This window comes from Serinus canaria, chromosome 3 (assembly GCF_022539315.1).
Source record: "Serinus canaria isolate serCan28SL12 chromosome 3, serCan2020, whole genome shotgun sequence".
NCBI lineage: Eukaryota > Metazoa > Chordata > Aves > Passeriformes > Fringillidae > Serinus > Serinus canaria.
The window spans coordinates 5221171-5234257 of record NC_066316.1 but is presented as its reverse complement, the minus strand read 5'-3'; the positions used below and the strand labels follow the sequence as shown (position 1 = coordinate 5234257).

The window sequence follows — 13087 nt, the reverse complement described above, 5'->3', positions numbered from 1 at the left end:
ATTGAGATGGGACATGCCAAGCATGGGCTGTCCTGTGGTACCAACTCCACCCCGGACACTGCCAGGCTTGGTTCTTACCTGTGCCATTGGATCCAAGTGCTGGGCTGCCCCCAGCACTGTTCTGACCGTGCTGTTTTCTCCTCAGCAGGCAGCCAGGGACTGAGGCTGGGTAGAGCTGGGCACAGTGGCAGCAGCAGGAGCCCCACACTGGCACAGGAGCCCTCCTAGGAGCGCATCCTCCTGACACGGTAATTGGAACATCATTTGCAGCAGCCAGGTCCAGCTAAACCACCTGTTCCTCTTTAAAAAGAACCACTGTTTTAAGCTCTAATAAAGCCCCTCGCAGCTCTGAAGGCGAGGGCATGCACAGCCCAGCCTGTTCCTGCCTGGCTCTTGTGCTGTACCGCTCTGCTGAGGCTTTTCAGCCTTCCTTAGGGAATGGGGAAGGTGAGTGAAGGGAGGATTTCACCAGAGCAAAGGAGCATGGTTCAGCTGCAGGTTAAAACAGGTTCTGCTTTCTCAGGGTATGGGACCACGGTGTTTTTATTGGCTCATTTTTACAGTTTTTTAGAGGGAAATTACCTATAGTACAACACTGGTTCAATTACAAATGGGAGGAAAATGATATTCTGTTGGGGGTGTCTGAGCTGGGAGGTTTTGGTTTAGTTACACACACAGAAGAAAATCAGAATTTATTACATACAATAAATTAAATTTTGCATTTACCCCTGAATCCTTGGAAGTGTCCAAGGCCAGGCTGGATGGGGCTTGGAGCAACCTGGGATAGTGGAAGGTGTCCCTGCCCATGGTAAGGGTGGAATGAGATGAGCTTTATTGTGCCCTTCCAACCCAAACTATTCTAGGATTCTGTGATAAAATAAATATAAAAAATATATTCCTTTTATAGCAGCATATTCAATATAGATGATTTATATAAGTAAACTTCAGAATATGTAGGTAATAACACAGGTAATGTAATGGGTAATAATAATAGGTAATATGTAGGTAATTAATAATATATTACAATATATATTAATGTAATAATATATTATATCAAAGCATATTATATTATACAATAGATACTAATATATGTCTGGTTTATATTGCCACTTAGACAATGCATATGAAATATATTATCTACAGAACATAATATTATCTATGCATTATACATAATTACTAATACGTTACCAATGTTGATGTAATGAAACACCCTTGTCTGACAGGAGGTTTTGTCAGCTCTGCAGCCAGGATTTGTGGAGGACTGTAGTGCACTGAATACTCCATGATGCACATTATATATGTGCCAAATATTACATGTTCATTATATCATGTTATATAGAATTCATACATTGCTGATATGATTTATATGATTTTCTTATATCCATTTTAAAGAAAAGTATACTGCATGTATTTGCCCACAGTATACAGTTAGCAGAGTAATGTTATAGTTTTTGTCATGATATGTACATAGAGCTGAAATATATCCCAGGGATGTGTGCATATGTAGATATACTTGTATATGTAAAGGTAATATGTTGTATTTATGTAGCCTATAACCAATTTTTGAATAAGATTATTACCCTTATAGTCAATATTTAATATTCATAACCAGGTATTAATAGGATAAAAATATAGTGCATATATGATATAATACATTGTATAATATATAATGCATATCACATTATATATCTTGTATTATACTTATATTGTAGATCACAGATTGCATATATTTTCCTTAATGTAATAATATATGTCCATTGTATCTGTGTGTATTTAATACCTATAACACATACTCTAACTAATAGAAGCATATGGACATGCATAACATCAAATATTAGATATATATTTTGAAATACTGTAGCATACAATATATAGAACATAGGATGAGATCCCTAATATATTTTCTGTAGTTAAAGAGAGCATAATAATAGGTGTAGGAATAAGATAATACCTATACAAATGTTTGTAAAAAATGTTAGGCATCCTTCTAAAGCTGAAGGAAGGTATAACTAGAGGGGATATTGAGAGGAAATTCTTGGCTGTGAGGCTGGGGAGGCCCTGACAGAGGTTGCCCAGAGAAGCTGTGATTGCCCCATCCCTGAAGTGTTCCAAGGCAGGTTGAACAGGACTTGGAGCAACCTGGGATAGTGGGAAGTGTCCCTGCCCATGGTAAGGTTGGAATGACATGAGCTTTGAATTCTTTTCCAACACAATCCATTCTGGGACTTCATGGTAAGTATAAACTAGCCTTTTTATTTATTTATATATATTTATATATTTTTAATATATATATTATTTAATTTAGTAAATTATTTTTAGTGCCATTTTTGCAGCTGCTGCCATTGGTGCAGAGCTGTGGGTGCCTTGGGCCCATGTTCGTGCCCCATGCTCGGCTGGCATTGGCAGTGCTGCTGCAGCCCCTTGGCTGTGGCTGTGTCCTGCCTGTGTCCCCAGTGCCCCCAGCGCCTGTGGGTGCCAGTGCCAGGCTGGGCATGCCCTCTGGCCAGAGCCTGCCCTGGCCTGACTGCTGCCAGGGTGCCAGCCCTGGTGAGGGGCATGGCTGGCTCAGAGTGTTGCCAGCACAGCCCCTGAGTGCACAGAGCAGCCAGCCCCAGCCTGCTCTCCACTCCCTCGAGGGTGGTGGTCCTGGGCCTGGGGCGGGGATCCTTCTTAGGAAAGGTGGGTGGAACTGAGTTCCCAACAGCTCGTTAGTGTGTGTGCAGTTACTTCTGCAAAGGGAGCTTGATCTGGAGCTAGCTGGATTCACTCTCCGTTTCTGGTTAGAGCACCTGAAAGCAATTTAGGAGAGGACTTCGCTGTGGCTCTTCAGCCAAGGAAGGGAACTTTCCTTTGTCTTTTCAGACATCATTTTGGCTGAGTGCAGCCCCCTGCACAAGCCCCCTGCTTAAGGAATGTCGCTGTAGAGTACAAAATTACCACTAAAAACTTCTTGATTTTAATGTGGGTGGTTGGGTTGTGAGACATTGCAGGTAAGCAGGTTATAGACAGTGGCTTCTGGGGGCCCCAAAAGTCTGTCTCTCTGCTTGGCACCGCAGGCAGGGCTAGGCTGGCAGGAGGTGCCACCCTGTAAGGTGGCAAAGGGCACTGCTGCCATGTGAGGTCTTCATGGCATGAGCATGGGTACCCCTGTGTCAGTGACAGTGTGATGAAAACTCCTCAAGAGCACTCCGGTCTGGGAATGCCACTGCCTGCTCCACACCTGGCAGCTGTTCCTGCAGAGAGGGACAGAATCCACATCCAGCAGGGACTGTCCCTGTCCCTGTGAGCCAGCCCTGCACACCCATGGCACTCACAGCAGCCAGGCCAAGCAGCACCACCAGTGTCGTCGGGGTTCCAGCCCCAGCACCTCCCACCTGTCGCCACAGACACCACACAGGTACTGCCTTTTATTGCTCTGGGGAGAAATTTTATTGTGAGCAAAGATTTATTCATCTTGTGAGGGGTAACAGAGTGGCTTTGTCATCCAGTTCAGGGTGCAAAACCACAGTGGAGTTTATACAAATTAATAGTTTTTTTGACATCAGAAAAACATGATTTTCATTGATGTCTTAATTCTTCCCTGAATTAGAGGTATATATTGCTCTAAGGAGAAAGGGCTCCTTATTCAGAAGGATGCCTTTGAAATTGTTTCAGACCAGCTATTGGATACCTAAGTGCCAGACAGTCTTGCCTGTCCGGCCTTGAATGTAAAATAAATTAAAATACATGTTTTATTTTCTAGGTTCCTTCACTGACAGAAAATCAACAGAAAGCAAAACCCAACTGTGGGGTGAGGCAGAAAATCAAATCAGTTGTCCAAGCCCTCAGTGACAGAGGCTCCTTCCTGCAGCTGCACCAGGTGAGTTCCTGTGGGGCACCGAGGCTGAGCTGCTGCCCCTTGGGCACAGAGCTCACAGGCATCACTGGCCATGGCTGGAACGTGCCCCACAGGCACAGGGTGGCCTCTGGCCAGGTGCTGGCACTCAGTCGGTCAGACAGACAGATGGCTGTAACACCAAGTGTAAGTGCAAAAACAGATGGGGGCCTAACGGCACATTTCCCAAAAAATGCAATCCCTTTCCTTAAAGCAACTCCCATTCTGTTGGGAGGTGTGCATGTGTGTGCCCAGGAGCAACCAAGCAGCAGCAGGACAGGGCTCTGTGGCTGCTGCATCTCAGATTTCTGTTGCTTTAAAATACCTGGGACTTAACTATAAAAATTTTCACCCCATCAAACTACGACACGTGGTAAACCAAAACAGATCAGCTATGGCCAACACGAGCTCTGCTCACTACAGCAGGTGCCAGGAGGACACCCTAAGTCCTCAGAAGCCTTCAGCTGTGTTGTACTCTGGCTAGAGACAGGTCACAACCTGCTGGGACAAGGTGAGGAGGTTACCCACTTCTTCACACTGTGCTGGGAAGGGGTCATGGCAGGAGTGTGGCTTTTGTTCTTCTAAAAGGGATTTGCTTATTTTTGTTTCTCTAGGGAGCAGTTCCAGTGCACAGCCATTGCACACACCAGAGAAAGGCCACGGCACTCCTGCAGTGGGACAGCACCGACTGGAGAGCTCCTCCCTCATCCACCTGTGCTCCAGCAGGGAACATTTGCTACCTGGCCAGTCACAGGAAAACCTCTCTTTAGAAGAGAGTCCCTAATGCACAGGTAAGTGCTGCCTGGAATGACTAAAGCAATGCTCTAAGGGTACATTAAATAACTAGTTTCAGTGCTGGTTCACCTCTGGCTGCAGCACCTGCACCCAGGGGCTTGGGGCCCTTGCTCACCTGGTGCCAGTGTAGTGGTGATGGTGACACAGGTGGCATCCAATCCCCAGCCATGTCTGACCAGATTGGGGAAGGGCCATTTCACAGATCAAACCCCTCACCCAGCCCCTTCAAGACGTATTCACCCAGACTGCCCATTCTGATCTGTGCTTAGGTGCCGTGGGCTGCCCCAGCCATAGCTTTGTTGTCCAGGGCCTTGGTGGACACCTCAGATGGACACTTTGCTGAGGATGCTGGCAGAGCAGCAGAGCTTCCCCGAGACCCTGCTCCTGGAGGCACGTGGCAGCAAGGGCGAGGGTGGCTCCACCAGCTCGATGTCAGCGAGGTCAGCGCTTGCACTTGTGGTGAGGCAGCCTGGAAAACAGAGCAGGCAAGGAGAAAACCCAGGTCAGGAAAAACAGCTGTGTCCTTAGAAAAACCGTGTGGCACATCTCAGCCCCTCCCCTGGCCTCTTCCCAGCCTCTCCTGAGATCACTCAGGTGAACTTGACCTCCAGAGGAGGAATTTGCTGTAGGCAGCTGAAGAATTGCCAGACTGCACTTCCCAGAGAAAGCAGGGATTTCTCTTTGTCAGCTCCCAGAAGTGAGGAGCAATGAGGTCCTGAGAGGCTGTCAGTATCCAGGTGAGCACTGAGGCCCCCAGCATCACCCCCTTTTGGTCTGCACAGCCCCTGCAGCCCCCAGTGGCTCTCAGGGCCCCAACAGCCCCATGGGAGGGAGGTGGGAAGCTCCTATCCTGCCCACTTGAAGCTCCAACATAAAATACTTCTGTGTGGGTGATATGAAACTGTTTTTTGCAGTGTGTTGTTAATTTGTTCTTGTGTATTTGGCCTGTTACAGAGAACTGGCACAGAATTCTCCCTGGAAGGTGCCTTAACCTCTGGAAAAATTCGAAAGAATCACAATTTCTTCCATTACATAACAGGTACCCTTGTTACTGGTGCTTATGGTCACCACTGGGAAAGAGTCCTGGGGGGCTGTGGATATGGGGGGGGGGGTTATGCTTTGTTGTTGAGTGGAGTCACCTGTTGGTTATTCCCTGGAGGCCAGGCCTGCCCAGGCTGGCTGAGGGGGAACAGGTGAGCACATGGTCATTAAACCAGACACTAATGACCAAAACCAGGCACAGCTTCTGTGAGGGACATGCCCTGCCCTGCTCCTGAGGGCTTGACCTGTCCCCAGGCATTTCCCAGGGGGAACACTGTTTCATCAGCTCCCTAAGGAAACAGTATTTTTAAAACCATGTTGCAATTCTCTCCCAAAGTGTAAATACAAGTTTTTTATTATAGGTAGGAGGGAGGAACAGCCTTGGAACAAGGCAGGGGGAGCACAGGAATGTTCTGAACCTCTCTGAAGGCTGGCACCATTGGCACCCCCAATGAACCTCCCTGAGGCATGGTTGTGATTTGAGGCATAGACCTACTTCCAGTGCAACAACTGACTCCATTCTCAGCTGTGCCTGGCCAGACAATCCTCCCTTCACCTTCCTAGCCCAGGTAAATCTCAAACGTGCACAAAATGCCCCAAAGCACAGCCAGGGCCTTGGGTGAGCTGGCCCTCGGGTACAGGTGAGCAGGGCACTGTCCTTGCAGGACAGGTGGGGACATGGCCATATGTCAATGTGGCAGCAGGATGAGCCCTCAGCTGCTGTCTGAGGACAAAGACTCACCCTGGCTCTGGGCTGCACTTCCAAGGTGAGGTGTAACCTGTGCTTCTGCTTGAGCAGCTCTGGGTGTTTGAGTGACTGAAAGCAGGAGTGGAACAGCAGCAGCACAGCCCGAAGTGTGAGCCCCCTCAGCCTGCCTGCAGCCCTGCGTTTGCATCTCAAAGACAGCCCTTACTTACCAGATTGGTTCTTTGAGAAAAGTGACTGAGGGGAAATAGCACATTTTAAAAAGGTGGAAAGTGTGACTTAGCCTGTAAAGGCATTTTCTGTGAAAAATGGAGAGCTGTCAACTTTGGATTAAAACAAAACCTGTGGTGCTATTGGCTGGGGAGAAAAGCGTGGGGGAGGGAAGGGCTTCGAGGGAGGTGTTGTGCTTGACATTCCTGCAGTGAGGCAGAATGGCAGATGGTGAAAATAATAGTTTTCTCCAAATGGACAAAGCTGAAGCAGCTTAGAAGTAAAAAATAATTACCAGGCACGTATCGCAGGACGTATTACCGCGTGTGGATCACGGGAGGCATTACCTGGCACATACAGAGTGTTACTGTTCACAGATCATGGGAGACATTATTGGGGCCATTACTGTACACATATTGTGGGCATTAATGTACACGAGGCATTATTGTGTTGTTTGTAGGAGGCAGAACTGCACCCTAGAGGCAGAACCACGTGCGGAGCGCAGGAGGCGCGCGCCAAGCAGAGGAGGCAGAACTGCACGCGGAGTATGGGAGATACAAGGTGAACACAGAGCATGGGAGGCACAGCAGAGGAGGTGTGAGCTGAGCAGGGAGCACAGGAGGTAAAAGCTGAACACAGAGCAGAGGCAGCAAGGGAGGAGGAGGGGAAGGAGAGCTGTTACTGATGAACAGCAGCAGAGGGGCATGCAGGAAGCATTGCTCTTACCTGTGGCCATTACTGTACCGAGAGCATTAACACTCTAATCTAAAGGGAGAGAACAAAACCATGTCAGTGAAGAACCAAAGGGGGGAACAGGACCATGTCAGTGCAGGACCAAAGGGGGGGAACAGGACCATGTCAGTGCAGGACCAGCACTCTGTGACTGCTGCGCTTGCATCAGCCTGACACAGCACACCCTGCTAAAGGTGGGAAAAGGAAAAGGAACTCCCCTCAGGGACCTGCAGAAACACACACCCCATGCACTCTCTCCTGGGATCTGAGGACTGAAACAACCAATGGAGGGAATGTTGGCAAAAATTGGAAGGAATTATCATTGTGCTTCATCTTCTGTCAAACCTGCTGCTGTGGGATGGTGGTGTGCAGCTGCTTCATGCCTCAGCTCCACGTCCAGCACTGTTGCTGGTCACACCATTTGAAACCGGCTAAAATTTGAGGCTTCATGGAGACCTAGATGTCTGTGACACTACAGCCAGGTTAAAACTCCAGGAAGTGAGCAGCATAGTGATCCTGGTGCCAGAAGAGGAAGTCTTTGAATGCATAAAACCTGTCCATGAGCAGTCACACACCTGCACTCAGACAAGATACACACACACACACACACACACACACACACACACACACACACACTCACACTCACACACAGTGGAGGGCCTCTCACAGGTGAGGCTGCTTAGAGAGCATTAAGCCTTTAAAACACATTTCTTGCAGGAGGGATTAAAAACTGAATTAAGATATAGATGATAGCACTTTAAATGCAAAGTTACATTGCAGGAAGGCAGAGAGAGCAGGTGTATTGCATCTTAAATCCAGTCCAAAGAATAAACCTGGTTCCTTCCCCAGAGCATGTGCTCTAAGAATGGCATTTTAGCCACTGCTTATGAAGCAGCTGAACACCACTGAAAGCAAGGGTGGGTATGACCATGACCTGTAAGGATGCTGAAGACTGGTACTTAAGAAGAACCATGAAGTTTTCACATGTGCTGTGAACTGTTCCAATCCCCTATTAACCTTTCAGCCAGACAGGTCTGTGGAAATCTTTGTTTTTCTTCCTAGTAAATGCAAAGGTAATAAAATTCCAGAGAGAATCATTGTCATAAATCTGCACAGTGTTCCTGCTTCCAACTCCCAAAGACAGGCCCCAAGTACACTGTAAGCAGCATCCTGAGCCTGCATAAGATAACCCATGGATAACTGAAGCTGGGTTAATCAAAGCCACACACTTCCTCCAGTGCCCTGGAAAGCTATAAGTGACACAGTAAAGAGAATCTGACACTACAGGTTAATAACTGGGGCAGAACGGACCTTAAAACAGCATCCACAGCTCCCAGCTCAGGTGGGAGAGCCTGGCACCACTGTGGGCCTCCATGGTTTGAATGACTTGGAAATAAGCCTGAAATGTACACATTGAAGTTTAATTACTCTCAAGTTGGAGCAGCTGCTGATTAGTTTTGCAAGGCTCAGCCTCAGGCAGGGGGACCCCACCAAGTGCTGGGGGTTCTGTGGGTGTCACAGGTAGGGCAGCCCAAGCCCTCAGCATGAGGCTGCAGGACAGCTCTGCCCTGGTTCTGCTCTGCCTCTGCTGCAGGTCTCTGCCTTAGTGCAGAGGGAAAACGGGAAGGGGCCGCATTGCCTGGAGCCTTCTGCGAGCTGACAGCTCGAGCAGCTGGAGCTGTCACCCGGCAGAAGAGACGGCCCATCAAGCTCATATTTTTGCCCATCCCAGCACTGATTGCTAGGATAAACCCTCCCTCACCACCTCCTCTCCTGGAGAGCGTAGCTGGGGGAGCACCCTCTGAGCCAATTAATTACATGAAAAGGCAGGGGGCCAGGCTGAGAACACTGATGTGGCTCTCACACCCCCTGCCCCCCGCTGGAGATCCCGAGGGGAACATCAGGCTTGAGAGGGAAGCAGTCCCAGCACCTGCCCAGCCTCGGGGGACAAGTTTGGACTGTCCACCCTCAGTGGTGGCACAAGGGACAGCCCCAGCACACTGGGCAGGCAGCCACTTCCTTAGGGCTCTGCAGGGATCTGGGCTCCTGGGCATACACTGCATCAATGAGCCTGCTTGGCCACAGGAACTGGAGGGGGACAGAGCTCCTGCCCCAACACTTTGTGGTACCTCTGACCATGCCCTGCTTAATGCCAGACCATTCCTGACCCTCATGGGGACAATAAGGCAGCAGCCCTGCCAAACAGGCAGCAAAATTATGGGCGAACACTGATAAGCAAGAGCACATAGGCAAGGAGCAGCTCCCACATCTTCTGGTGCACTGCAGGAACTTCCCAAGGGCAGCCCAGCTATGGCAGGCTCCAGTCTGCTGAGGATGAGGAACTACCTGGATTAAATAGATGGGGAAGACAGGTTCCCTTGCTTCATCCTGAATAGTCCTCACAGGAAAGGAGGAAGAAGAGAAAGCCTATAAGTCCTGCCTCCTGTGGTAACTGTCCTGGCTCCTCTGCTCCACTTCCTTCAGCTTTTCCTCTTTGTTCACTGCCTGGACAACCTGCACCACCATGGCAGTACCAGTGACTGCACAGTGTCCCACCTCACCTGCTGAGCACCACGCCCAGCAGCCCTCACACATGCTCCATGCTAGCAGCAATTCCCTGTTCTGCCTCTAACCAGGACAGTCAGGAATTTCCTAAATCTCATATATTAGAAACAAATACCTCTGTTTCAGGCAACACTGACAGATTAAACTCAACCCCTGGCACACTGCATGTGCTCCGATACCGTGGCACAGCTACTCAGTTTCAGATGTGTATGTTTTTAATATTCCCAGGAAAATAGGCAAAAATACTACATACACACACACACACACACACACACACACACACACACACACACACACACACACAGAACATGGACACAGATCTGACAAAACACCCTACAGAGCTTCAAGGAAAAAGACAAAATGACAAAAACCCCAAAGTAGTAAAAAAATCCCAGAAAAACCAAACTAAAGCAAAATTAATCCTTAGCTCAATTACTGTTATAAAAAGCATCAGTCCTGTTTAAAACAGGAATTACTCTTGGTTTGGTTTTGTTTCTGTCAAAAATATTTTAAATCTGCATGTCCAATTCAAATAATCCTTTTGCTTTAAAGTGGGAAAGATAAAAAGCTCAGCATTGAACAAAAAGTGATTTAAAATATACCAGATCTTGTTTGCTGTACATTCAAATATTTTCTACAAGAACTTTACGCATGCAAAAGTCCAGAGACAAAAGAAAAGCATGTGTCACCTTTGCAACAAAAAGGCTGCAAAATCTCGGTTTTATGTAAATCAGCAGGCACAGCTCCCAGGGCTTTAAAACCAGGGAATGCTGAAAACCTCAATAGTTCCTCAACTCAAGTGTTGCGCTTGGGCAATGCCATAATATTCATTTAAGAATCCATTTATCAACAGATACCACATGTCCAAGTTTTCCAGCACAGTTCTTCTGATGATCTACTGAAAAGGATTCTTTAAAAACATTAAGCTGGAGAATCCAAGATGCTTTCTCTGCCCATTCCACACTACCCATTAGCAACTAAAAAAGCCAAGATTTACACTATATCCTCCCTGATAACGCTGAGCATTGTGCTTTATTTTTCCAAGTCATTAGCATGCACAAGAATGACCTCATGGTGAACAGATGCACTTGGATATGGCAGTGATTAGATCAGTCCTCTCAGCAGTCAAGTGTGCCCGTTCCCATTAACCCCTGAGGCGCCGGCAGCGCTCCACTAGGGGGTTCCCTGGAATACAGGAACCTGCCCTGGCCAGCACAAGCCCCTTGGACAGGATCCTTGTGGTGGGAAAACTATGACTGCAGAGTTGTCCTGGAATATCCAGCAGCTCCTTTCACTTCTAAAGGTTAACACCGTGCTTCTGGCTGCTGATCTTACACTAAAACAGACCAAAGCCCCAAGGAGCCACAGAGGCAGATGAAGTCAGGGTGCTGTTCTGCCCACTTCGGCTTCACCCATTTTTTTTAAAGAACACACAAGTATTTTGTTGAATAACTATTTCTGGTTTTGGCTGAGATAGCAAGAACAGCAGCTTAAAACCATTCCACTAAAAGGAGAGAAATCTACAGAGGGAAAGAATGAGAATAATTCAATAGTGTTGGATTATGGAGGATTTCCTGGGCTGCCTCTCAAACCCTGCCTAATTAAAATACAGCATGTAATGCACCAGTTTAACAACAAAGGGCTGTATTCCCAGCTTTTGTTCCTAATCTGCACATCCCCTGCATGAGTTTGGAGATGGCCATTCTGCCAATGAGGCTGCACTTTCAACACTGAAGGTATCAGGGCTATCTATAATCCATACAGGGAGTTTAAACAGCAAAGGACATCACTGGACAATCTTCCTGCAGAAAATGCAACACCTGCAAGACTGGTGACAAGGAGACTCAGCCAGGGCAGGAAAACCACATCCCATGTGAGTCTGGGGATGCATCCCCAGGGGCAGCATCAGAAAACACAAAATCATCCAGTTCCAAGAATTATCTCATAGTCAGCAATACCCCAGTATGTCACTGAGAGCTGTGTTTGATTTCTCCCTATGCTGTGGTAACTCCTGAGAACACTGCACTGTGATAAGCGGCAATTTACTCCCTGTCTGCTGCACACACACATTTGCAGCACTGACAGCATCACACCTGAGGGGCATTATAAGAATCAGGTCAGATGAGAATTAATCTTTAATTTACCTGAACAGTTTATGCTCAGCAGAGTCAGCAGTACCAGCTGGCTTGTACTGCCACCATGCATCCCACAGAATCATCAAAGCTGGAAGAGATCAACAAGTCCAGTGGCCAATCAAGCACCACCATCATCACCCCAATATCATGTCCTGACACCTCCTGAACACTTCCAGATATGGGGAACCCAGTGCCTCCCTAGGCAGCCTGTCAGTGCCTAACCATTCCTTCAGGGAAAAGTGCTTATTTGTATTAACTGCTCCCTGACTCCTTTTTTTCTGTTTCAGAATAGAGAAATGCCCCTGTATTCCAAAGGGGCAGACAGGTGATTTCTGCAGGTGCAGGACAGGTGGATCTGTGCCCGGAGCAGGCCTGGCTGGGGAACAGCAGAGCTGCTGCCAGGGCTGCATCCAGCCTCCCTGCTGACTGCTGAGGGGCATCTGATGGAAAACACATCCCCATGGCCACAGCTGACACTGCTCCTGCTCATCACTGACTAAATATGCAGGAGAATCAGCAGGTAATGTGAGGAGACTCTCTGAAGCGGAGATTCTGACACCAGAAGTCATGGCCGGTCTCCAGTTCATGAGCAGGAAATTAATTCTGAGGTTCAGAAGTCTTTAAATTGGGACCTGACTGGGGAAGGCTTTGCACTTAAAAGCAATTAAAATAATGAAATCATACCTGGGTACTCCTATTTAACAGTGTTCTGAAATCCTTGGCTACTGGGAAACAGTTTAACTGTGCTTGGCATACACAGCTTATCCCTCAGAAAGTGGGGCTGGGGAGGGGTCTGCCCTGTCAAACCACATGTGACACAGCACCATGTGCTAAGAACAACATGAAAATGAAACACAACTATGCACAGAACAAAACCAGATCACTTTATCTACATTTCTATTTGCTGATACGTCGACAGATAAATGATTCAAGTGCTAACAACCAGCCCTGGGCACGAGCCGCGCTCCTATTGAAATGGGCGATTTTTTTGTCTCAGACTTTTGGCAGAGTGTATAAAAGAATTTAATG

General features: G+C 47.7%; 2 protein-coding genes and 1 long non-coding RNA gene across 4 annotated transcripts in view; 2 read left to right on the top strand and 1 right to left on the bottom strand.

Moving 5' to 3' along the window:
• The window catches only part of CFAP61 (cilia and flagella associated protein 61), an 89271-nt gene extending 88296 nt beyond the window's left edge, over positions 1-975 (top strand). Inside the window, exon 27 of the mRNA XM_050972031.1 lies at positions 146-975. Within this exon, the coding sequence (XP_050827988.1) occupies positions 146-228 (83 nt within the window). The 3' untranslated portion in view covers positions 229-975. The remainder of the gene's footprint in view (positions 1-145) is intronic.
• Positions 976-994: 19 nt separating this feature from the next.
• On the top strand, positions 995-7989 carry LOC127059365 (uncharacterized). Its single transcript, XR_007777058.1, has 5 exons — positions 995-3397; positions 3743-5406; positions 5624-5708; positions 6073-6279; positions 7087-7989. It is a non-coding gene; the product is annotated as an uncharacterized LOC127059365 (long non-coding RNA).
• Positions 4992-13087, bottom strand: part of RALGAPA2 (Ral GTPase activating protein catalytic subunit alpha 2) — a 92526-nt gene continuing 84430 nt past the window's right edge. The window contains exons 39-40 of one of the 2 annotated variants that reach the window (XM_050972029.1): positions 7353-7391; positions 4992-5138 (exon numbers count right to left, since the gene is read on the bottom strand). In XM_050972029.1, coding sequence (XP_050827986.1) covers positions 7387-7391 — 5 coding nt within the window. In that variant the 3' untranslated portion in view covers positions 4992-5138; positions 7353-7386. The remainder of the gene's footprint in view (positions 5139-7352; positions 7392-13087) is intronic. The other variant, XM_050972030.1, reaches the window with a different exon arrangement.